This window comes from Oncorhynchus mykiss, chromosome 30 (genome assembly GCF_057628025.1).
Source record: "Oncorhynchus mykiss isolate SJ-2025 chromosome 30, ASM5762802v1, whole genome shotgun sequence".
NCBI lineage: Eukaryota > Metazoa > Chordata > Actinopteri > Salmoniformes > Salmonidae > Oncorhynchus > Oncorhynchus mykiss.
Window position 1 is genome coordinate 17503948 of NC_143051.1, and position 26429 is coordinate 17530376.

Genomic DNA, 26429 nt, shown 5'->3' on the forward strand with positions numbered 1-26429 from the left:
TAATAAGGTCCCAAGATGAGAAACGTGTTCAACTTGAACAGTGTTTGACCTGAAACGACCCTCCAGGTAACAATAAGATGCTATAGTCAGACAATGTTCTAATTGGCTTAATGAGGCCAATCTGAGAAAAAAAAACATTTCTGGCCTGTTTAAACACAGTTTACAACTTTAATGTTGTTTAAGAAAGAATTCATTGTTGGAATATATTTGACAAATTATGATCTGAATCAACTTCATTGGTCCTTTATCACTTTCCATAGAACAAGCAGAAATTGTTAGTCTTTGTATGTAGGCCTACCACTGTCATGTCATGTGATCTCACACTGATACCATAGCTGTCAACACATTGTATGTTTAGTAGAATGTTTCATTCTAATCAATGAATTGAATGAACATTTACATTTGTTTAGGAACACATGGGTAAGCGAACTTGTTCAATTCAGAGGCTGCAACTAATTAAGCTTTTGGATTCAGGAAAGGTTGAAACGTAAGACTATACAAGAGTCCCTCTTGTTTAGTTGCTTGAGCTCTCAGATGATATCAGGGAAATGGGACCCCTCTGGTTCCGCCTGGGGGCTCCTGGGAGAGAAAGAAGTGTCAATTGGTTTCAACAGGAGAAAGAGAGAAGGAGAAAGAGAGGGAAAGATAAAGAGAAAATGAGAAAGAAAGAGATGGAAGATGAAAGAAAAGTTCCCTGGCAGGCTACCAATAGTCACAGGTGTCTGCCGAACAATGGGCCAGTACAATGGTGGTTGCCAGCCTGGCACACTGCTGCCCAGCCAGGCCTGGTTCGGTATGAACAGGACCCCTAGAGGAAAAGACACCAAACCAATCCTTATAGGGGATTAAACTGTTAATAAATCATTTTGGGGGTAATTTGTAGCTGTCATTTGTTAATTTACCGTAAAAGATAACAGGTGTAGCCTATACTCTTTCCCTGTTAAAATTATGTTATTACACTGTGACACACGATTCACAGTCTTGTGAGAATGATTGTGAACTTGAGTTATTTACAAAAATCATAACTGGCTTCATTGAATATCCTCAGCATTTGCATTAAATATCGACAGCATTCCAGCAGTGGAGGCTGCTGAGAAGAGGACGGCTCATAATAATGTCTGGAACGGATCAAATGAAATGGCATCAAACACTTCAAAACCATGTGTTTGGTGTATTTGATACCATTCCACTCATTCTGCTCCAGCCATTACCACAAGCTCGTCCTCCCCAATTAAGGTGCCACCAACCTTATGTACATTCCAGTATTGCATTTATATTCTTATCAGTGCCAGTCTGTGCATTGAACTTTAGCCACAACCCATTCTACAGCCTGTGATTCAAACCTAAACCCTGTTTCAAGTTATGAAACCATAAACCATGTGTTGGTATTGATCTAACATAAGCAACGTTGTCTTGACGCTGTGAAATGAGAAGGCAAATCAATTATTCACACAGAACACTTTTCCTGATAGCTGGCTGTGAATTTTATCTATTGGAATTGAATTTGTTTCATATTTTCAGTGTTTCGGGTGATCCGTCCTCGGTCGTCTGCAATAGCTACAGACTTGAACTGACACGTGGCCACAAGTGTTCTCAAGCCACATTCATATAGTTCCTCTCCTTTTACTGAAGGTCACATTTCCAATGTTTTTATTTGGCAAATAAACCTGAACTGACTGACAGCTCTCTGGTTAAAGAAACCTGTTCTCATGCCATACATTTGTTGACATTGCAATGCCTATGTAGTCAATTACACAGAGTAGGCCTAACCTATTTTATACTGTTGAAATATGCCACACCGGGGCTGCCCTTTGCAATAAAGTCGGTGGAGTTGAAGTCCAGGTTATCTAGGCTACTTCAGGCTTTGAAACACAGGGATGTAGACAGTAGATTGATATTTACCAGGTAATAAAGGCTGGGTACAACAATGGTCTGTAGGATGTGAAAGAAAGGATTCCTTTAACCAACAGTTGTGAAATACTCACCACAAAAAAAGTCAAAGCCAAACAGTTATGGTCCAAAGGATTGATTCTGTTAACTCCTCCATTCCCAAGCACATTTAAGGGGGTGTTGCACATCCTTTTACATTTATGCATATATGTGCCTTTTGTTTATTCCCACAAGTATTCAACAATTGTTTTTTTATTTGTCAATTTTAAGAAGTTGTCAGAAATAATGTTAATGTTCAAAAGCATGCAAACTTACATAGACATATTGGGAGTTCAGACTGGGGCACATGAAAATCTCATTAATAAATGCAGGCTCTAACCTGTAAGCCACACCTGAGTCTCAACCATGGATAGAATATACACTGCTCAAAAAAATAAAGGGAACACTAAAATAACACATCCTAGATCTGAATGAATGAAATATTCTTAAATACTTTTTTCTTTACATAGTTGAATGTGCTGACAACAAAATCACACAAAAATTATCAATGGAAATCAAATTTATTAACCAAATGGAGGTCTGGATTTGGAGTCACACTCAAAATTAAAGTGGAAAACCACACTACAGGCTGATCCAACTTTGATGTAATGTCCATAAAACGAGTCAAAATGAGGCTCAGTAGTGTGTGTGGCCGGTATGACCTCCCTACAACACCTGGGCATGCTCCTGATGAGGTGGCGGATGGTCTCCTGAGGGATCTCCTCCCAGACCAGGACTAAAGCATCCGCAAACTCCTGTACAGTCTGTGGTGCAACGTGGCATTGGTGGATGGAGTGAGACATGATGTACCAGATGTGCTCAATTGGATTCAGGTCTGGGGATCGGGTGGGCCAGTCCATAGCATCAATGCCTTCCTCTTGCAGGAAATGCTGACACACTCCAGCCACATGAGGTCTAGCATTGTCTTGCATTAGGAGGAACCCAGGGCCAACCGCACCAGCATATGGTCTCACAAGGGGTCTGAGGATCTCATCTCGGTACCTAATGGCAGTCAGGCTACCTCTGGCGAGCACATGGAGGGGCTGTGCGGCCCCCCAAAGAAATGCCACCCCACACCATGACTGACCCACCGCCAAACCGGTCTTGCTGGAGGATGTTGCAAGCAGCAGAACGTTCTCCACGGCGTCTCCAGACTCTGTCACGTCTGTCACACGTGCTCAGTGTGAACCTGCTTTCATCCGTGAAGAGCACAGGGTGCCAGTGGCGAATTTGCCAATCTTGGTGTTCTCTGGCAAATCCCAAATGTCCTGCACGGTGTTGGGCTGTAAGCATAACCCCCACCTGTGGACGTCATGCCCTCATACCACCCTCATGGAGTCTGTTTCTGACCGTTTGAGCAGACCCATGCACATTTGTGGCCTGCTGGAGGTCATTTTGCAGGGCTCTGGCAGTGCTCCTCCTTGCACAAAGGCGGAGGTAGCGGTTCTGCTGCTGGGTTGTTGCCCTCCTACGGCCTCCTCTCCTGATGTACTGGCCTGTCTCCTGGTAGCGCCTCCATGCTCTGGACACTACGCTGACAGACACAGCAAACCTTCTTGCCACCGCTCGCATTGAAAAACCATCCTGGATGAGCTGCACTACCTGAGCCACTTGTGTGGGTTGTAGACTCCGTCTCATGCTACCACTAGAGGGAAAGCACCGCCAGCATTCAAAAGTGACCAAAACATCAGCCAGGAAGCATAGGAACTGAGAAGTGGTCTGTGGTCACCACCTGCAGAACCACTCCTTTATTGGGAGTGTCTTGCTAATTGCCTATAATTTCCACCTGTTGTCTATTCCATTTGCACAACAGCATGTGAAATTTATTGTCAATCAGTGTTGCTTCCTAAGTGGACAGTTTGATTTCACAGAAGTGTGATTGACTTGGAGTTACATTGTGTTGTTTAAGTGTTCCCTTTATTTTTTTGAGCAGTGTATATACAGTACCAGTCAACAGTTTGGACACACCTACTCATTCTGGGGTGTCTTTATTTTGACTATTTCTACATTGTAAAACTATGAAATAACACAAATGGAATCGTTTAGTAACCGAAAACGTTCTAAACAAATCCAAATATATTTTATATACTTCAAAGTAGCCACCCTTTGCCGTTGTAATGTGTACGCTAAGAATCGGGAAGCAAGTACAGGGAGTGAATTTAATAAATAATGGAACAAAACGAGAGTAGGTACAGACATAAAAGATTGGAACAGAATCAATGACACCTGGGGAAAGAACCAAAAGGAGTGACAGATATAGGGGAGGAAATCAGCAAGGCAATGGAGTCTCATGAAGCGCAGGCGCACGTAACGATGGTGACAGGTGTGGTAATGAATAACCTGGCGACAACGACTGCCAGAGAGGAGGAGCAGGAGTAGACGTGACAGCCTTGATGATAGCTTTGCACACTCTTACCATTATTTCAACAAGCTTCAACTGGAATGCTTTCCCAACAGACTTGAATGAGATCCGACATATGCTGAGCACTTGTTGGCTGCTTTTCCTCCACTGTGTTTCTGATCAATTTGATGTTATTTTAATGGACAATTTTTTTTGCTTTAATTTAAAAAACAAGGACATTTCTAAGTGACCCCAAACTTTTGAACAGTAATATATATACACACTATTAGAGATATGGATAAACTGGTAAAATGTCACAGAACGCCACACACACACACAATATATAAGATCAATTAGCTACATTTTTTATTTATTATTTATGACAGAAAAGGTGTTACAAGTGGACATCACGTTTTATAAAATGATGAAATATTATTTTTTCCCGCAATGCTATGCTCACGTGTTTTTAATTTATTTTTATGTTTAGCTCTAACTTCCTGGTGAACAACCAACTACACTTTCTCAGTCAGCAAACCTGAATTTCTGGAATAACAAGCGGTTTTAAAGTAAAACATATTTTCCAGTACGCCTACATTTAGTCAGGTATCTAATTGAGTACACAGCTTGAAGAAGCTTCCATTGAAATCGAGTGAAAACAAGAGCTGGCTACCTAAATTCCAGAACGTAAAAGTGACATCCCCAGCTAGCCAGCGCTCATCAACGTGGAGAGGACGTGGTTGTGCTGACTGACAGCTGTAGTCAGAGCTAGAAGACAGATGCAAACGAGAGAAAATCCTGAGCAGTTTCTAAGAACACGGAATGTAGTGGAATGATAAGGTAAGAATTATATTAACTTGCACACTTGGCTAATCAGGCGTAATCTATCAAGCAAGGTAATTTAGCTAGCACCGATGGTCGCCCTGGACCAGAGCTAACTATCAAGGAGGTCCGTCAGCTGGCTAGTAGATAGCTTTCTCTTTTGCTACAGGACGTTTTGCTAAACGTGGCTAACGTTAGTTGATGTGTAAGTCTCTTGTTCTCGAAAATTACTGACTGGGCAACCAGCTCCAAGTGAGTAATACGCTAGCGAACATCAGGTGGATAACAAGCTATCTAACGTTTGAGTATCTGATTAGATAACTATCTCTCAGATCTGATAGCTAGTTAATTTAGCTAGTTAACGTTAGAACTTCTATCTTGACAGCTGAACTAGGCTAACCTAACCCATGTCCATGCAAATAACTTTTACTAATGTTATTTTGTAACAAACCGTTTGTAACAACAGGATTGATTTAGCAAGTGTGCTTTCTATTCCCTGATTTCACATGGACACGGGTGTTCATTCTAATGCTTTTAAACCCTTCCCAGTCCCAGCTATGAACTAGTTATTATAGCTCACTGAAAACCTCGTCTAATCTGAATTGAAGAGGATCTAGATTCTCTGCAGTTTTAACATTCTCAGCATATTTGCATTACAGTGATAAGTGATTCCTTATTGTCTATAATTGATTCCTGTCAAGTTCCTTGAACTAGCTATCTAGTCTGTTGGAACAAAAGATAGTCATGCTGATTGCTGAAGATGGATCTTCTGCTCACTCCCTGCACTCAGACCACAACCTTAACATCTGGGAAAACAATAACTAAAGTAAACCTGTCAACATACAAGAAGACATCAGTTATCATTTTACAGTTTGAGTCAACAGCATGCAAAATGCATCACGTCTATTAAAGAGAAAGTAGGCTGAAGCTGAACTACAAGCTTTCCCTGTAGGCTATAGTCTATTTGCGTCAGTGTGATGGAGGTCTGTGAAATACATTTTATATAACACTTATCAACCTCCTGATACAGTTTGATACGGCCAGCCGTCGGTCTTACTACAGTGTGTAGGTCTAGCGTAATCACTGAGGAGTCGTTTGTGTCATTGAGGGATGTTTTTCATTGCTGAATGTTTACACTGAGTAAATGCTCACATAAGCCTGTTGGCACTTGTAGTTGAAGCTGGCCAGCTGTTCCTCTCTGGTGTACCAGTGACACTCCGGGGGGAGGAGGAGTGTCACCCTCCCCCCATTCTAACCATTAGGGGGGTAAATGCAAAACTGACCCAAGATCAACGTTGGGGGAGGGGGGGCAACTTTAACCTACACCATTCAGTGACACTGATAACATCATGGTAAAATACAGAATGTACTAGTACCTATTTTGTCATAGGTTTTTCAGTGCTGAAGGTTGATTTGATTTGCTGGTTGAAAAAACACACACAGTATATACATTTTAAAAACGTGACAGGGATATCACAAACAAGTCAGACGTATTTCCATTGTGGAAATAAGTTAACAGCGTGTAAACTCTCACATATTGTCCCTCATGTTTCAGGTTGTCCAGCTGTTCATCTGCAGTGTACCAATCCAATCACTGTACCATTCAGTATACCATTCAGTGACACAGATACAATCACACAGTAGTGTGTAGGAATGTACCGACACCTATTTTCTAACTTGCAGTTACTGTTGTCAGTGCAACTTGTTTGACTGGTCTCTGAGATGGATGTCACAGCAAAAGTGCAGCCCTGTTCCGTGTTTGTACTTTAACATCCTTGTAGATTACTCTAGCTCTCTGTCAATGTCAGGGGGATGTTTCTTCTCCTTAGCTGTTGCAGATGAAGACATTGGCTACATCCATTCCTAGTGGTGTGCTAGTAGAGTAGAAGAGGCTGATGATAATTATGTTGGAACATTATTCTAGGGCTAGGCTAGCCCAACTGGTTCTAGCCCAACTGGTTTGTGCATAGCAGCAGAATTCATTCCACCACACAAAAAAATACAAGATTATGGCTGGATTAAAGTCCTTCTCCAGATGGCTATAGTCTACTGTACACTAAACACTACACTAAACTCTATAGCCTACTGTACACTAAACTCTATAGCCTACTGTACACAACTCTATATCCTACTGTACACAACTATATAGCCTACTGTATACTAAACTCTATAGCCTACTGTACACAACTCTATAGCCTACTGTACACAACTCTATAGCCTACTGTACACAACTCTATAGCCTACTGTACACAACTCTATAGCCTACTGTACACAACTCTATAGCCTACTGTACACAACTCTATAGCCTACTGTACACTAAACTCTATAGCCTACTGTACACTACTCTATAGCCTACTGTACACTACTCTATAGCCTACTGTACACTAAACTCTATAGCCTACTGTACACTACACTCTATAGCCTACTGTACACTAAACTCTAGCCTACGGTATACTACTCTAGTCTCTATAGCCTACTGTACACTACTCTAGTCTCTATAGCCTACTGTACACTACTCTATAGCCTCCTCTAGTCTATATTAGAGGTCGACCGATTATGATTTTTCAACGCCGATACTGATTATTGGAGGATCAAAAAAGCCGATACCGATTAATCGGACGATTTTAAAAACAAACAAAAAAACACGTATTTGTAATAATGACAATTACAACAATACTGAATGAACACTTATTTTAACTTAATATAATACATCATTAAAATCAATTTAGCCTCAAGTAGATAATGAAACATGTTCAATTTGGTTTAAATAATGCGAAAACAAAGTGTTGGAGAACTTAAAAGTGCAATATGTGCTATGTAAGAAAATCTGTCTTTCTGCCCCTGAACGAGGCAGTTAACCCACTGTTCCTAGGCCGTCATTGAAAATAAGAATGTGTTCTTAACTGACTTGCCTAGTTAAATAAAGATGAAATTTCCGATTGTTATGAAAACTTGAAATTGGCCCTAATTAATCGTCCATTCCTATTAATCGGTCGAACTCTAGTCTCTATAGGCTACTGCACAGTACTGTATAGTCTCTATAGCCTACTGTACACTACTGTATAGTCTCTATAGCCTACTGTACACTACTGTATAGTCTCTATAGCCTACTGTACACTTTACTATAGTCTCTAAAGCCTACTGTACACTTTACTATAGTCTCTAAAGCCTACTGTACACTACTCTATCGTCTCTATAGTCTACTGTACACTACTGTATATTCTCTATAGCCTACTGTACACTACTGTATAGTCTACTGTACACTACTGTATAGTCTACTGTACACTACTGTATAGTCTCTATAGCCTACTGTATAGTCTCTATAGCCTACTGTACACTACTGAATAGCCACTATCCTACTGTATAGACTCTATAGCCTACTGTACACTTTACTATAGTCTCTATAGCCTACTGTACACTACTGTATAGTCTACTGTACACTACTGTATAGTCTACTGTACACTACTGTATATTCTCTATAGCCTACTGTACACTACTGTATAGCCTACTGTACACTACTGTGTAGTCTCTATAGCCTACTGTACACTACTGTATAATCTCTAGTCTACTGTACTCTACTCTATCGTCTCTATAGCCTACGGTACACTACTCTATAGTCTACTGTACACTACTATATAGTCTCTATAGCCTACTGTACACTACTCTAGTCTCTATAGTCTACTTTACCCTACTCTATAGTCTCTATAGCCTACGGTACACTACTCTATAGTCTACTGTACACTACTGTATAGTCTCTATAGCCTACTGTACACTACTGTATAGTCTCTATAGCCTACGGTACACTACTCTATAGTCTACTGTACACTACTGTATAGTCTCTATAGCCTACTGTACACTACTGTATAGTCTCTATAGCCTACTGTACACTACTGTATAGTCTCTATAGCCTACTGTATAGTCTCTATAGCCTACTGTATAGTCTCTATAGCCTACTGAACACTACTGTATAGTCTAGACTACTGTATAGTCTCTCTAGCCTACTGTACACTACTGTATGGTCTACTGTACACTACTCTATAGCCTACTGTACACTACTGTATAGTCTCTATAGCCTACTGTACACTACTATATTGTCTCTATAGCCTACTGTACACTCAACTCTATAGTCCCTATACCCTTAACAGCAGCAAACCATCCATCTGTGCTGTGGTCAGTCAGACCTTCATGAGATTAAACACTGCTAGGGCTGTCCATACTCCCATACATCCCTCCCTAAGTCCCCTCTGACAGAAGATGCTTGATCAGGTGGTATCTAGATTAGTGTTAGTGTAGCAATGGAGCTGTGTAGCCAGCAAGCGATGGTGGACCCAAAGCCTCCTGTAGCTTGTGGCTTAGTCCTACTTGTTTTGGATTTTTCACAACTCCCACAGTCTTACTCCAAAGAGGAGGCAGATCTTCTCCCTAAGCCTTCTGTTAGGCTGCTGGTCCGAATCCCTCCCTCCCCAGACACACCAAGGGCTATCAGATTCAGTGGGAGGAAGATGTGATGGACTGTTAATATAAAGGAGGTTTTGTTTAGTGGCGTTCTCTATTTTGTAACCCCAGGCCTCGATGAAAGAGGCATGGGCCTGGTAATGCCTCGAAGAACTGAAATGGAGACTCATGCTTAGTGACTTAGCAATGCTGCAGCGCACATCAAGCAAATACTCTCCTCAGTTTATGAAAGACCTGAATCTGACAATGTTTTAAGGGTGTTTTGGCTTAGGCCTATCATATAAAAATCAATTTAGGTGGTAACATCCTTGCAATCCTCTCAGAATTTCCCTGTCAAGATCAAATATTGAATATTTTCCAGAGTTAAATTTACGACGTTATAGTAAAGCAGTCTAGTCTTGATAATGGAAAAAATGTCAATGGTAGAGTAGGACGCTGGAGTGTGTGTGTGAATGGAACACATCACATGTAGGCTATTTTCAGAGTGGATAAAAGCGTGTGGAATTTACTGTCTAAAGCCTCAGTCAGTCACTGCTGCTGTACTGAGTATCCCTGCTGAAATATTAATACTGTGATTACACTCAATGACAGTGATGCTGGCGACGGGTTTAGCAGTATCTGCCCTCTTTGATTCGCCTCTGGTATGCCTGTCTTTTGAGTTGAGCTCTCTGACTGTATCCAAGCCTACATGTTGTTACTACTAGAAAAACATTAGAACAACATTAGGCCTAGACTGTTGCCTAACCCTATCACCTTAGAGAACCTTGGCTATATAGTACGCTTTGAAAAAATGGTTCCAAAAGGGTTCTCTGGCTGTCCCCATTGGAGAACCATTTGAAGAACCTTTTTGGGTTCCATGTAGAACCCTCTGTGGAAAGGGTTCTGCAAAGGGTTCTCACATCGGGACAGCCAGAGAACCCTTTTGGAACCATTTTTTTCAAAACTTTCTAGGATGTACAATATGTGTTGTTTCTTGTATAAAATGTTGGATTTGATTTAAAGATGCAATGTACAGAAATCGCTCCGCCATTTCCTGGTAGCTAAGATTCTAATCGTTTGCCTCATTTCAGTTTGTGACAAAACAGTGTAGAGAATCATTGTACCATCTAAACCACTGTGAAATATTATTTCCATAACAAAAAATATTGTGTTTTCAGCTGTTTGAAGCTGGTGTACAAAACTGAAGAACGGGAAGCATAGAAATAGAACAGATCTACCTCTTCTTAGACTTGCTTTCACTGAGAATTACAGATACAACTCACATATTTCTATGTACATTTGGTCAGGTCGCCCAAAAAGTTGAATGTTGAAGCATCTCAACACCACAGCGTAGCAGCCTATAATTCCACCAGTGATCTATCTTTGCTATTTCTATTTAATTTCAGCTCCCTTTTAGCCCTGAATTTGTCAGTCAATTTGAGCGGCATCATTAGCAGTGTTTTCTCATTTAGCAGTAAACAGACGTCTCTGTCAAGCATTAGCGCTGCCACGGAGTGGAATGAAATTAGCATAAAATCATTAGCCTTTAAGTGTTTTGTGTTTAATCAAATCTTGTTGTCATGTGGAATGCTCTGAGTGAGAATTTTAATGAATCAACATATTTTTAATCAACAGATAGGCCTGTCCCCAACCTCCACTGTCATAATGATTTCTATCACAGTTATGCATAACTTGTTATAATCAGTATTATTCAGCTGTTGTAATGATAATTTAGAGTAATCAACACAGTGTTGGACTTTCTGTAATACAGCATTTCCACTGTTCTATTTGTAACACTCAAGGTGCAGGTTGATGGTCGCCAGACTTGTTCTGGATTATTTTCATATCTGTTGATAGTGGTTGACGCCAGACTGGAGGTACATAGACCGAGGACACACTGATTATTCACTGTCCTATTGATGACATTCTATGAACACTGATTCTGTAGAAGCTGACAAAGTCACTGCCTTTTTAGTTTTGTCTTCCTACAAGCCTCTCAGGCTAGTGTTTACACAGCATTTGGTGTGGTCTTAATAGGATGTGAAGGTCCAGTCTCTAAGAGGCCAGTTAGACATTTTCTCTGCTTCTGCGCTGTCTCCCTGTTGCAACTTGTAATAAACCGGATGGATTTTTGAATGAACTACGACTGCTCTCCTTTTTGTTCACCTGGTAGTTCCTATTACAGCCTGTTTTTAAGTGGTTTAGGTCTAATGGTTCACTGTCACGGATCCACTTATAACTCAGCTCAAGGTATCTAATACTTTCATCGTAGGCCAAACTTCAAACTGGACCTAAACCTTTTCTCAGCCCTCCTTGCTGTTTGTTGTGTTTTCCACAGAGCTGTGTGGCCTGGGCACTCTTGAGTGGCAGTTGGTGAGACTCCACGTGACTGGTTGCTGGGGGCGATGAGGGTGCGTTGGTCCCGGAAGCTGGGCTTCCTAGCAAAGACCTTCTTCCTGCTGTGGGTGCTATGGCTGGGCTACATTCTCCTAGCCCGCTCCACCGCCTCCTCCATAGGGGCCGATGGAGGGGAGGATGGAGGGGGCCGCAACCTGCTGGTCAGGCACTTCTCCCGTGTGGAGGAGCAGGGAGGTGAGCAGCTGGCCAGGCCCGTGTACGTGAAGGCGCCAGCGGACGCCAACGCGCACGGGGAGTGGGGCCAGGCCACCAGGCTGAACCTCAGCCCGGAGGAGAGGAAGCAGGAAGAGGACAGCGTGGAGAGATACGCTATTAATATCTTTGTTAGTGATAAGATCTCCCTGCACCGACACATCAAGGACAGCAGGATGAAAGAGTGAGTAGCCAAATTATCTTCATCTCAGCACAGGGCATAGAGAGCCCCGCCCAGCAGTACAATCAGGTAGCCTAGCAGTTAAGATCGTTGGGCCAGTAACCGAACGGGCGCTAGTTTCAGTCCTGAGCCAATTAGGTGACAAATCTGATGTGTCCTTGATCAAGGCAATGAACCCTAATTGCTCCTGTAACTTTTGATAAGAGTGTCTACTAAATGACTAAAATGTCAAATAAATGTCATTCATCTGGACCAGTAGTTTAGACCAGTAAGTAACCTTCTGTTATTGTACTGATTGCAGAAACATACTGTTGGCATACAGTCAGCTTCCAATAAACACTGAATCTGTCTGGGCTCACTGTCAGCTTCCAATAAACACTGAATCTGTCTGGGCTCACTGTCAGCTTCCAATAAACACTGAATCTGTCTGGGCTTGCGGTCAGCTTGGAATGAGGCCAGGATCCTTTTTTAAGGCATACGAGCTGTCTGTGTCCATTACTTTACAGAGAGTAGCCTACTGGCTTTTCTTTTTTTCTTTCATCTCTACATGAGAACTGCTCAGGCATGTGGGACATCGGTGTGATTTCTTTCCCTTAACATTTCTGCCTCTTCCTGTTTCCACAGCTCCCAACAGGAATGACACCAAATGCTCCTCTCCTGCACTGACCAAAGCAACTCTCAAACAACTCTCCAATGAGCCACTGATTGTGTGGTCAGTCTTGCAGTCAGTTTATAACCTGATCCTCCTAACAACAACAACTCTCTCTCTCTCATTTGAGTACAGATGCAGAGCTAAGAAGTTTGACTACCGCCATCTGCCGACCACGTCAGTGATCATAGCGTTCTACAACGAGGCCTGGTCCACCCTGCTCAGGACCATCCACAGTGTTCTGGAGAGCACACCCGCTGTCCTCCTGAGGGAGATCATCCTCATAGATGACTTTAGTGACCGAGGTGAGACAGAGCATGAAACTGGCTTTGCCTGATTTTAAGATTTTTTTTGGAGAGAAGGGTAGTGCATGAGCGAGAGAGAAGGGTAGTGCATGAGCGAGAGAGAAGGGTAGTGCATGAGCGAGAGAGAAGGGTAGTGCATGAGCGGGTAGTGCATGAGCGGGTAGTGCATGAGCGTGAGAGAGAGGGTAGTGCATGAGCGAGGGTAGTGCGAGAGGGTGAGGGTTGTGCAAGAGGGAGAGAGAAGAGGGTAGTGCATGAGCGAGGAAAGGGGTAGAGAGTGAAGCCTTGACCATCTATCTCTGTGTGAAACCCAGTCTATCTGAAGTCTCAGCTGGAGCAGTACATCACTAACTGGGAGCGTGTCCGCCTCATCCGCACCAACAAGAGGGAGGGGTTGGTCAGGGCGAGGCTCATCGGCGCCAGCTACGCTACGGGTGACGTACTGACCTTCCTGGACTGTCATTGCGAGTGTGTCCCCGGCTGGATCGAGCCGCTGCTGGAGAGGTGTGTGTGTGTGTGTGTGTGTGTGTGTGTGTGTGTGTGTGTGTGTGTGTGTGTGTGTCACATAGCCATCATATTGACAATGTGATTACAGTTTCATGTGTATCTTCTCCTCCCTCCAGGATTGGTGAGAATGAGAGCACTATCGTGTGTCCGGTGATCGACACCATCGACTGGAACTCGTTTGAGTTCTACATGCAGACAGATGAGCCCATGATCGGAGGCTTCGACTGGAGGCTGACCTTTCAGTGGCACGCTATCCCTGAGGTCGAACGCAAGAAACGCAAGTCCCGCATCGAACCTATCAGGTCTGTACTGTCTGGTCATCAGTTTGATTACAAAATGAGATCTCTCTGTGTCCAAAATGGCAAGCTTTTCCCTATGTAGCGAACTACTTTTGACCAGGACCCTAATGCTCTGACTAAAAGTTATAATCCCAACTCAAATACTCTCCGGCCTTGTGGTTTGAAATGCATCTTTCCTCCTCTCCTCCAATCCTTGAGTTAATCAGTTATCTAGTTTGATTGGTGATGCAACTAGACCAAAACATTGCTTTTACTTTAGCTACCCTCTTGGCCAGGTGACAGGTCATTTAAAAGTCTTCAAGTCTCTCTGTGACTGTTGATGGGGCTCAACTCCATGTTCCACTATGCTCTCTCTCTCAGGTCTCCTACCATGGCTGGTGGGCTGTTTGCAGTGAGCAAGGCGTACTTTGAGCACCTGGGCACATATGACATGGGCATGGATGTGTGGGGAGGAGAGAACCTAGAACTGTCCTTTAGGGTGAGTACTGGACACGGTCACTGACACTATGGAATCATCATCTCAGTGCCTGGACACTGTCTTTCAATATGGCATCAACTTCTCAGTGCCTGGACACTGTCTTTCAATATGGCATCAACTTCTCAGTGCCTGGACACTGTCTTTCAATATGGCATCAACTTGTCCGTGCCTGGACACTGTCTATTTAATATGGCATCAACTTCTCAGTGCCTGGACACTGTCTTTCAATATGGCATCAACTTCTCAGTGCCTGGACACTGTCTTTCAATATGGCATCAACTTCTCAGTGCCTGGACACTCTTTCAATATGGCATCAACTTCTCAGTGCCTGGACACTGTCTTTCAATATGGCATCAACTTCTCAGTGCCTGGACACTGTCTTTCAATATGGCATCAACTTCTCAGTGCCTGGACACTGTCTTTCAATATGGCATCAACTTGTCAGTGCCTGGACACTGTCTATTTAATATGGCATCAACTTCTCAGTGCCTGGACACTGTCTATTTAATATGGCATCAACTTCTCAGTGCCTGTGGCGTTTTCTGTTCATCTAAACTCAGCAAAAAAAGAAACATCCCTTTTTCAGGACCCTGTCTTTTTAAGATAATTCGTTAAAATCCAAATAACTTCACAGATCTTCATAGTAAAGGGTTTAAACACTGTTTCCCATGCTTGTTCAATGAACCGTAAACAATTAATGAACATGCACCTGTGGAACGGTCGTACAGACGGTAGGCAATTAAGGTCACAGTTATGAAAACTTAGGACAAGGGATACTCTACAATGATATACATTGCTCAAAAAAATTAAGTGAACACTTAAACAACACAATGTAACTCCAAGTCAATCACACTTCTGTGAAATCAAACTGTCCACTTAGGAAGCAACACTGATTGACAATACATTTCACATGCTGTTGTGCAAATGGAATAGACAACAGGTGGAAATTATAGGCAATTAGCAAGACATCCCCAATAAAGGAGTGGTTCTGCAGGTGGTGACCACAGACCACTTCTCAATTCCTATGCTTACTGGCTGATGTTTTGGTCACTTTTGAATGCTGGCGGTGCTTTCCCTCTAGTGGTAGCCTGAGACGGAGTCTACAACCCACACAAGTGGCTCAGGTAGTGCAGCTCATCCAGGATGGTTTTTCAATGCGAGCTGTGGCAAGAAGGTTTGCCGTGTCTGTCAGCGTAGTGTCCAGAGCATGGAGGCGCTACCAGGAGACAGGCCAGTACACCAGGAGAGGAGAGGAGGCCGTAGGAGGGCAACAACCCAGCAGCAGAACCGCTACCTCCGCCTTTGTGCAAGGAGGAGCAGGAGGAGCACTGCCAGAGCCCTGCATAGTGTCCAGAGCATGGAGGCGCTACCAGGAGACAGGCCAGTACACCAGGAGAGGAGAGGAGGCCGTAAGAGGACAACAACCCAGCAGCAGGACCGCTACCTCCGCCTTTGTGCAAGGAGGAGCACTGCCAGAGCCCTGCAAAATGACCTCCAGCAGGCCACAAATGTGCATGCGTCTACTCAAACGGTCAGAAAGAGACTCCATGAGGGTGGTATGAGGGCCCGACATCCACAGGTGGAGGTTGTGCTTACAGCCTAACACCGTGCAGGACGTTTGGCATTTGCCAGAGAACACCAAGATTGGCAAATACGCCACTGGCACCCTGTGCTCTTCACAGATGAAAGCAGGTTCACACTGAGCACATGTGACAGTCTGGAGACGCCGTGGAGAACGTTCTGCTGCTTGCAACATCCTCCAGCATGACCGGTTTGGTGGTGGGTCAGTCTGTGGGGTGGCATTTCTTTGGGGGGCGGCACAGCCCTCCATGTGCTCGCCAGAGGTAGCCTGACTGCCATTAGGTACCGAGATGAGATCCTCAGACCCCTTGTGAGACCATATGCTGGTGCGGTTGGCCCTGGGTTCCTCCTAATGCAAGACAATGCTAGACCTCATGTGGCTGGAATGTGTCAGCAGTTCCTGCAAGAGGAAGGCATTGATGCTATGGACTGTCCCGCCCGTTCCCCAGACCTGAATCCAATTGAGCACATCTGTGACATCATGTCTCGCTCCATCCACCAACGCCACGTTGCACTACAGACTGTCCAGGAGTTGGCGGATGCTTTAGTCCAGGTCTGGGAGGAGATCCCTCAGGAGACCATCCGCCACCTCATCAGGAGCATGCCCAGGCGTTGTAGGGAGGTCATACAGGCACGTGGAGGCCACACACACTACTGAGCCTCATTGTGACTTGTTTTATGGACATTACATCAAAGTTGGATCAGCCTGTAGTGTGGTTTTCCACTTTAATTTTGAGTGTGACTCCAAATCTAGACCTCCATGGGTTGATAAATTTGATTTCCATTGATCATTTTTGTGTGATTTTGTTGTCAGCACATTCAACTATGTAAAGAAAAAAGTATTTAATAAGAATATTTCATTCATTCACATCTAGGATGTGTTATTTTAGTGTTCCCTTTATTTTTTTGAGCAGCGTATCATATGTAATTTACTATGTTTTATTCATCTGTTCATCTGCTCCACAGGTGTGGCAGTGTGGAGGTTCTCTGGAGATCCACCCCTGCTCTCACGTGGGACACGTCTTCCCAAAGAAAGCACCCTATGCCAGGCCCAAGTTCCTCCAGAACACGGTCCGTGCTGCAGAGGTGTGGATGGACACCTATAAAAAGCATTTCTACAACAGAAACCCCCCGGCCAGAAGGGTAAAGTACTGTAGTACACTTTACAATAAAATGCTATCTTAACTTAATGTAAAGTGATTAACTAACTTATTGTAATGTAATAAAGCGACAAAGTAACTTATTGTAAAGTGCATAATTCCAGCAGGTGTTAAGAAGTAGGTCATGCTCTAGTTAAAGGTGTGATGGTTAGGCTATACCAAGGAAGGAACACCTTAGACTTGGCTATATATTGTAATGGATTAACTTGGTTGGAGGTGTTGCTTCACCTGTCTAGGTGTCAGCAGTGTTGATGAGGTGCTGTCTGGGTGTGAGAGGAATCATCTGTGTGTGTGTTTTTTTGTGTGTGTTGGCTGACATCAAGGTTTCATGTTTCTTGGTTTCACCACTGAAATGAATTACATTATTAATGCCAGGGATCTTTGATCAAACAAAACATTACCTTACCAAAGGGAGATGGAGACTGGTTGCCCTTTGGAACTGGCAGGTTTGAATTCACTTGGGTGTCATTTACATATAGGCCTTTATCAAGGTGGTTTGTTTTGTTTGAAGAGAAATGTGGTCACAGTGGTTTTGGTTTAAACCACCAAAGTAGTTTTTGTCCAATCGGAAGCAAATGGGCCAAAACGGGGTGGGAGTACGAACTACCTGAATCTGTCCAATAACAATGTTTTATTGTTTCTGTTGCAGAATGTTTTGCATAATCCAGTTTTAGTGTCACAATCTGACGTGTGTTTGAATTCCCTCCCTTTGGTTTGTTCAAGGTGGGGAGTCCCACTGCTCCCATTAGTACAACCGGTATCACTCGCCACCTTGGCAAACGTTACCTCCTTAAACAATCTCAACAACACCCTATCATATGTGAAATCCTTTTCTTAAGAACACAACAGCAATTCCCCAACCAGGATTCAAACATATTCAAGATAACGCCCCAGGATGTAGCTACATACACTACATAGCCAAAAGTATGTGGACACCCCTTCAAATTAGTGGATTAGGCTATTTCAGCCACACCCGTTGCTGACAGGTGTGTAACATCGAACACACAGCCATGCAATCGCCACAGACAAACATTGGCAGTAGAATTGCCGGTACTGAAGACCAGTGACATTCAACATGACATGTGATTGGATGCAACCTTTCCAACAAGTCAGTTCTTCAAATTTCTGCCCTGCTAGAGCTATACCGGTCAACTGAAAGTGCTGTAATTGTGAAGTGGAAACATCTAGGAGCAACAACGGCTCAGCCGCGAAGTGGTAGGCCACACAAGCTTACAGAACGGACCGCCAAGCGCGTAACAATCAACTGTCTTTGGTTGCAATACTCACTACCGAGTTCCAAACGGCCTCTGGAAGCAACGTCAACACAATAACTGTTCGTCGGGAGCTTCATGAAATGGATTTCCATGGCTGAGCAGCCGCACACAAGCAATGCCAAGCGTCGGCTGGAGTGGCGTAAAGCTTGCTGCATTGGACTCTGGAGCAGTAGAAACGTTCTCCTGGAGTGAAGAATCACGCTTCACCATCTGGTAGTCTGACGGAGAAATCTGGCCTGAATTGTTAAGTTTGGTGGAGGAGGAATAATGCTCTGGGGCTGTTTTTCATGGTTCAGGCTAGGCCACTTAGTTCCAGTTAAGAGAAATATTAACGCTACACCATATTCTAGAGCATTCTGTGCTTCCAACTTTGTGACAACAGTTTGGGGAAGGCCCTTTCCTGTTTCAGCATGACAATGTCCCCGTGCACAAAGCGAGGTCCATACAGAAATGGTTTGTCAAGATCGCTGTGGAAGAGCTTGACTGGCCTGCACAGAGCCCTGACCTCAACCCCATCGAACATTGTTGGGATGAATTGGAATTTCCACCTCGAGCCAGGCCTAATCGCCCAAAATCAGTGCCCGACCTCACTAATGCTCTTGTGGCTGAATGGAAGCAAGTCCCCACAGCAAAGGCTGTTATTGCAGCAAAAGGGGGACCAGATGTTCGACGAGCAGGTGTCCACATACTTTTGACCATGTAATGTATGTGTACATGATATGGTGTGTCATATCAAACCACTCCTAGGATTGTCAACTTTGACCTGAACTACATTTAGCATTGCAGGGAGATTTAGCCTATTATTCTGCTGTAGCTTTAGAGTTGTGTGTGGAAATTGGCGCTAGCTAAATAAGTGTGTTATTTTTCCACAGGAGTCCTATGGGGACATCTCAGAGAGGGTGGTCATTCGAGAGAGACTGAAGTGTAACAGCTTTGACTGGTACCTGAACAACGTCTACCCTGACCTGCATGTACCAGAGGACCGGGAGGGCTGGCACGGGGCGGTGAGTCTCTGTTCGTCTGTGTCTCTCTCTGTCACTGTCTGTTTCTGTTAGTTTGTCTCTGTCTCTCTCGGTCTCCATGTCATAATCAAGTTTTAAAAAAATCCTAAACACCAGAGCACCACTTGAAAAAATGTAGACAGGCAGCATAATCCAGCACTTTGTTCTTTCAAATGTATATATGTGGCCTCAATAACAGTGTCTAGGTGTGGACTCAAGGTGTTGACTTCACCCCAGGCAATTGTTTCAGTCAATCAATCAAATGTATTTTATAAAGACCTTTTTACATCAGCAGTTATCACAAAGTGCTTTACAGAAACCCAAAGAGAAAGCAATGCAGAGACATGGATGGCATATCTCATGATGCTAATCCAGATCATTCTCCTCATCACAGTTGCTTAGCTCTGGGATGCATTCAGAGTGCCTGGACTACAACGCTCCGGAACACAATCCCACAGGGGCGCACGTCTCCCTCTTCAGCTGCCATGGGCAGGGCGGCAACCAGGTGATATAACATTTCATGTCTGTTTATTTTGTCTCTCAACCCTCCCTGACCCACGTCTGTCTCCCTGATGGACAGACGGAGTGGTTTTTCTGAATATCAACGATATCCGGTGACCACAGGAGAATATCCACCTCATCTAGAATCTAGCTTCAAAGCGAGATACGAAGACATCTTAAACTTTGTTTTAGTATTGCCAGACAGTGTCCTAAATAATATTTTAATCCTAAATCTACAGATATCTTAAAACACTCAACTAAGATGTATAACTTTTCTAGCCAAGTTAGTTAATAGCCAAGAAGACTTGCTGGGCTGTATGGATGTATATTTTATGTCCAGTCATAAACGGGGTAGTGAGGCATTCAGGCAGAGGCCTCATCTCCACCAGCTATATCTCTCTGATTACTCATTGATGCATTGCATCAGGTGTACACCGCTTCTAAAAGCAACATGTGTGTGACTGAAAATCTGTTTCCACAACCTGCTCTGAAACAAGAAACGGGAACCTCTACCTTCTCTTTAGAGGTCCCCCCCTAGTTCCATTTAAAAGATACATGAGACCCCCAGCCACAGACAGTGGCCTAGACTGGATAAATATGTTTTTTCAAGACACGAGGGAGAACTCTTGATTTTAATAGAAATCACAGTTACCCCGTCTGAAAGATAAATAGGATGTGGGGAGAATGAAGCGAATGATCGGATCACATAAATGTTTGGTCAACAGACATTCATTTGACCTAAATCCAATCCTACATCTCTCAAAGGGAAGAGATTCTTATGGTGAAATCTCAGATAGCTGTGGAACGTTAATGTTCAGAGCTGCTGATTTGATAAGCAGAAGCACAGCGAGGAAACATTGATCCATTCCCCAGGATGACAGTGATTACTATAGTTCAGAAAGCATGCATGTAAATGCCTCTCTCTCTCTCCTTCCCCCCAGTACTTTGAGTATACGACCGATAAGGAGATCCGCTATAACTCTGTGACGGAGCTGTGTGCCGAGGTCCCCGAAGGACAGATTTACATTGGGATGACACACTGCCCCAACGACAGAACCCCTACACCCCCCACCATCATCTGGGAGTTCAGGGAGGTGAGTGATGCAGACGCAAGCATAAAGATTCATGTTAACAGAGGAATGCTCGTAAACACACACACACTCATTCACAGAAAAACAAAGCATTTCTAGTATTGAGTATGGACAACTGGGCTGATCGAATTTGAAAAGGCATGACAGTTTTTTGGGGTTTCTTTTCTACAGTTGTAAAGCGACTTTGGGTCCTTGAAAACCGCTATATAAGTCCCATGTATTATTAGTGGTCTTCATACTACATTTAGTTTTCAGTTTGCTCTAATGCCTTATACCTGGATCATTGGCAGGGTGCGCATAAGGCTAGGAGAAGCTAAGCTTCCCCTAAAGTAAATTGAATTAAATTGCCAAAATGATATACTGTAATTAGCCTACTCCAGTCTATACAGAAATAAATACAATCATTCAAAATAGGCTACTGCAACAGAAAGCATGGTTTGGCCATAGAGGATCATTAGCTTAAAAAAATGAATAATAACCTGTGGATTGTTTTAAATCGCATTGCCTGCAGTCGGAAAGGCCTGCAATTTGGGCAGCACGCAGGGCATATACCAAATAGATCATTGTTTAGTTGCGACCCAGCGAAAAGTAGAGGCCCAGCCAAGCATATTGCAATGTTCAAAAATACAATTGCGAGAAAACAGTTTGGAAAGCAAGTGGCTATTGCTGTAAAGAGACAACAATAGAAAATACTCTAATCTGTCATTTTGTTCTCAACTTAATTGATTGAACGTCATAGCCTATCTTATCTGCACTAGCGGAGAGCATCGGCTGTATTGCATATTGTTATATGTTATATATATATATATATACATATTGTACATATGTTATGAATATTGTTCACTCTTTATCATTGGGTCAGTGCCACATTTGTTTTTGGACAATCATTTCATATTGTATTTGTCTCCCCTTTTTTGGCCTATTATATGGATCATACAATGTGTTTTTTTTATTGATCTGTTTGTCAGTATCAGCAGAGTAGGCCACCCGGTCATTTTGATCATTTTTATACCAGAGACTCTGGGTTCGCGCCAAGGTTCTGTCGCAGCCGGCCGCGACCGGGAGGTCCGTGGGGCGATGCACAATTGGCCTAGCGTCTTCCGGGTTAGGGAGGGCTTGGCCGGTAGGGATATCCTTGTCTCATCGCGTACCAGCAACTCCTGTGGCGGGCCGGGCGCAGTGTGCGCTAACCAAGGTAGCCAGGTGCACGGTGTTTCCTCCAACACATTGGTGCGGGTTGGAGGCGTGCTGTGTTAAGAAGCAGTGCGGCTTGGTAGGGTTGTGTGTATCGGAGGACGCATGGCTTTCGACCTTCGTATCTCCCGAGCCCGTTCGGGAGTTGTAGCGATGAGACAAGATAGTAATTACTAACAATTGGATACTACTAAATTGGGGAGAAAAGGGGGTTTAAAAAAAGAAGGAAAAAAACAGATTCTGCTAATGTCTTCAGTCATATAAAGTGTCGTAAATTATAAAAGGCCATCTTTTTTTGTGAACAATGATTGAATTCTATTATTAGCCTATATTATGACTATCTAATGTAATCATCATGTTAGGAATAGTAGGCTATCTTCCATATGTCTGAAAATACGATGATGCATGGAATGGTTTATGCATGGAATGCATTTTTATCATGAAAATTAGCTTGAAACTCACACACCGCCTATGACCTGATGTCTCTTACCACTTCAGGACGGGACGCTCTACCACCCTCACTCAGGCATGTGTATCACCTCCTACCGCACAGCCGAGGGGCGCACAGACGTCCAGATGAGAATCTGCACGCCCGGGGACAAGCAACAGCACTGGAAGTTTGAGAATGGGAGGGACTAACCTCACCCTAAGTGACCTTTTGGAGGGAGGGAGAGAGAGACTATCTGCACACTACTGAATACTTGACAAATGTCCTAATTTAAAGTGCCTTTGCAAACCAAATGGGTGGTAGATGGGCTCCACACCTGAGGTGACAATATTTCTCTCTGTCGGAATTCCTCTTTTACAGTTGACCTCTCACTGTGAGGGCTGAACAACAATAAGAAAGCTTGAACGTGTGGTGTCAGTTCTAAAATACTGGTTTGAAAGAGGAACAATGTCATGGGAATTCAGTGGGATAAGCATAGATGCTAACAAATACTCTTGCGTTGAACAATGTTTTTTAAATCCTATTTTTGTTGTGTGGTTTACCTGTAAAAAAACAAGTCATCTAAGGGTGTTTCTGGGGTTTGAAATGAAAAAGTAAAATGTTTACTAAACAAATATGATTCATTTAGGGGTCTAAAGGATGAGTCTTTCCTAGGTGTTGTTAATCTGGGGTTTGTTACTCCGATATAACACTTTGAGATAGCTAAATAAGTCCAAACGCTTGGTGTCATATGAGACTTTACAAGCCCCATCTTGTGTGAGTGAATGAAGTGGACTCTGACACTAGTAGGCTACATGCGTTCTACTCATCAGCTTCTGACTCTGTTTGAAGACTGTGTTCAAGGTAGGATCAGATTGGGCTGTTCAAACAAGACTTGAAACACTTAAGCATGCGCTATGTACAATTTCACCATTGCCTGAGGTTGGTGGGACATTTGACATGGTTGTTTGGTAGTCTTCACTGTGCTGTGCAAAAACATTCTTTACACAGGCTGATTTACTGTGTCTACCATGTGCCTAAAAAAACAGAACAGTTGTATTTTCTGAGGAGTTTTTTTAACGTGTTTTAATCTAAAATCTACTGTGCCTAACAAAAGCAAAAACATGTTCATTTCACTTTCATAGTAGCAATATTCTCATATGGGTGTTTGTCTGCAGCAATATTGTCTGCTCTCTTGCGTAGCCTCACCATTTCAGCTAGCACATGTCATGGCATTGCTTACTGTAGCATTCATCAATTGTTGATCTCTCAAGGGCTTGATTCTCTTAAATGCCCAGTGCAGTCAAAATTCGTTTTTTTCCTGTGTTTTGTATCATATTGTACAACTGCTGATGAAACGAACACTGTAAAAGCTAGAACATTTGATCAGTGTTGGTTCCTGATAGTTGCTGATTGAAAATAAATTTACACAGGACTTTCTAAACAGCAGGTCTTGCATGGATGGAGTTTTTTGACTGCCTGGTGACATCACCAGGTGGTAAATTAGTTAATAGATCAATAACAATGAGTTCCAAACCTCTTTCCCTTCCCCAGACTTACATCAATGCAGCCTTTGTATCAGTACTTGAAACTTCAACAATACCAGCACCAGCACTCTGCTCAATCCACTAAACCTAAACTTTTCCTAAAATAACTTTTCTGGTTCACTTGATTGGGATTCTACAACCAATGGAGATTAATAATTGTGTGTGTTGCCATTGAAGTGCTTATTGAAATCAGCTATACTGCCGAAGACTGCTCTTCCTAATGCAGTCTTTTTTTGTGGTGCTTTGCACGAGGGCCTTTTTTAAATCAAATATTTGTACTGAATGGTTGATCTTTCAAAGCTTTTATATGATTCTATGAATTCTTTTTTATTTCCTTTGTAAATGATACTTTTTGGTATAAAGGGACCTGGATGGGGCTTATTTGAACTACTGTACCGATTTAATAAGCATAAGAGACGGTGGGGATTGTTTGTACCGGCGAAGCATGAAAGGGTTCAAATGAAGTTGGAGTTTTGGAAGATTGCTGTAGATCAATTAATGCCTTTTTAACTCACTGACCAATGACTATTAAAATCAAGAATCCAAAGGTGTTGATTTTGTGTTTCTTCTTGCTTAGCACTGACACACGACTCCAAGAAATATTTACTTCACTGTTTTCACTATAGGTATTTCCAAATATACTGATTTAGCACCATCTGGTGGCCATGGAAGGAACCAACCTGAATGTCAAATGGTGAAATTGACGCTGTTTGTGGTTCAATAAATATTGGTATGTCATTTTTTTTTACCTTACAGTAAGTAATACAACAATCAGGATTTTAAACATTCTTGAGTTCATTACATGACATGGGTACACCAACGGCTTCAGTGTTCACTACTCCAGTCAATTACTCCATTACTGTTTGTGAAATTGGCTGCGTTTACACAGGCAGCACAATTCTGATATTTTTTTCACTAATTAGTCTTGATCAATCAGATCTGAAAAAGAACAGTGGAAAAAATATCAGAATTAGGCTGCCTGTGTAATCTAGGTTTAGTGAAGTGTAAACCTAAAATTTTTCTTGCCATAAATTATGGAAATTACACTTGTAAAATGCTGTAGCATGTGCATTACTCTGGACAGCATCCTGGGGTATTGCATCATAAGCACCTTGGAAATGAAGCCAATTAGCTGTGGGTTGATGCAGTGCCATATTTGTTGGCCGTTTGAGAATAATGCCATATGAGCCTGAGAAAAGAGTGTATGGACAATTTAATTTGCATTTACAGTATCTCGGTTTTACATATTTGATTTTTTAATTGGTGTAGAGAGAATACCTGTTGTGCTACAACATGAGTGTTGACTCTGTCTTGTATGAAAATGTCCACTTGCACAACATGTAGCCTAATGTATGTTTTCTCCCAGTGATAGTAAGAAAGACCGGTCAGTGTACCATGGTATATTACAACACTCCAGTTGCCTTGTTTCTTTGTTTCTTTCACAATAACGCTCTTCAATCAAACAGTAAGGCACTCAAATGACCTCACTCTGAACAGTTAACTCAATTATTAATCATTTTAATTTGCTTAAAGATGTTTGCTTCAAACTTGACATTTTTTTACATATAGACCTGTGACAGTGCTAAGAGAAATAATGTAGGAATATTTGTCAATAATGAAAACTTTTTTGCACCCGTAAATGTTGAACGACAAGTAAATGTTAAGTTACTATTTTTACAACACAAGTGCTACTCATGCAAGAACACAGAACAGCAGTAGTCTCTTTGACATCAGTGCATGAAAACTACAGGAAACTCTTTAGACACCATCTCGATACGGAAGTACATTTTTTCGTAGCAGGTTAGGAGACTGAGGGTAATGATAGGAAAAGGATTAGAGTTAGTGAAAATGCTCTCCTAAACTGCTACAAAAATCCCTGAAACCTACAGTTTTTTGTTTAACCAGGCAAGTCAGTTAAGAACAAATTCTTAATTGCAATGACGGTCTAGGAACAGTGTGTTAACTGCCTTGTTCAGAGGCAGAACGAAAGATTTTTACCTTGTCAGCTTGGATATTCGATCTAGCAACCTTTTGGGTACTGGCCCAACACTCTAACCACTAGGCTACCTGCCATGGTATAAAATACAGTCACATGATATTG

General features: G+C 42.7%; 1 protein-coding gene across 4 annotated transcripts; it reads left to right on the forward strand.

Moving 5' to 3' along the window:
- Positions 1-3638: 3638 nt before the first annotated feature.
- On the forward strand, positions 3639-24875 carry LOC110488036 (polypeptide N-acetylgalactosaminyltransferase 4). Of its 4 annotated transcripts, none has more exons than XM_036971185.2 (11): positions 3639-3911; positions 11862-12317; positions 13099-13268; positions 13583-13772; positions 13892-14077; positions 14435-14552; positions 17100-17276; positions 19440-19571; positions 19963-20073; positions 21011-21163; positions 22853-24875. In XM_036971185.2, exons 2-11 carry the CDS (start codon positions 11929-11931, stop codon positions 22991-22993), a joined length of 1767 nt encoding a protein of 588 aa, XP_036827080.1. In that variant the 5' UTR covers positions 3639-3911; positions 11862-11928; the 3' UTR covers positions 22994-24875. The 4 variants fall into 4 exon arrangements, with proteins under 4 accessions (XP_036827080.1, XP_036827075.1, XP_090083804.1 ...); XM_036971180.2 differs by lacking the exon at positions 3639-3911 and adding an exon at positions 4248-5107; XM_036971181.2 differs by lacking the exon at positions 3639-3911 and adding an exon at positions 5232-5341.
- Positions 24876-26429: the final 1554 nt, after the last annotated feature.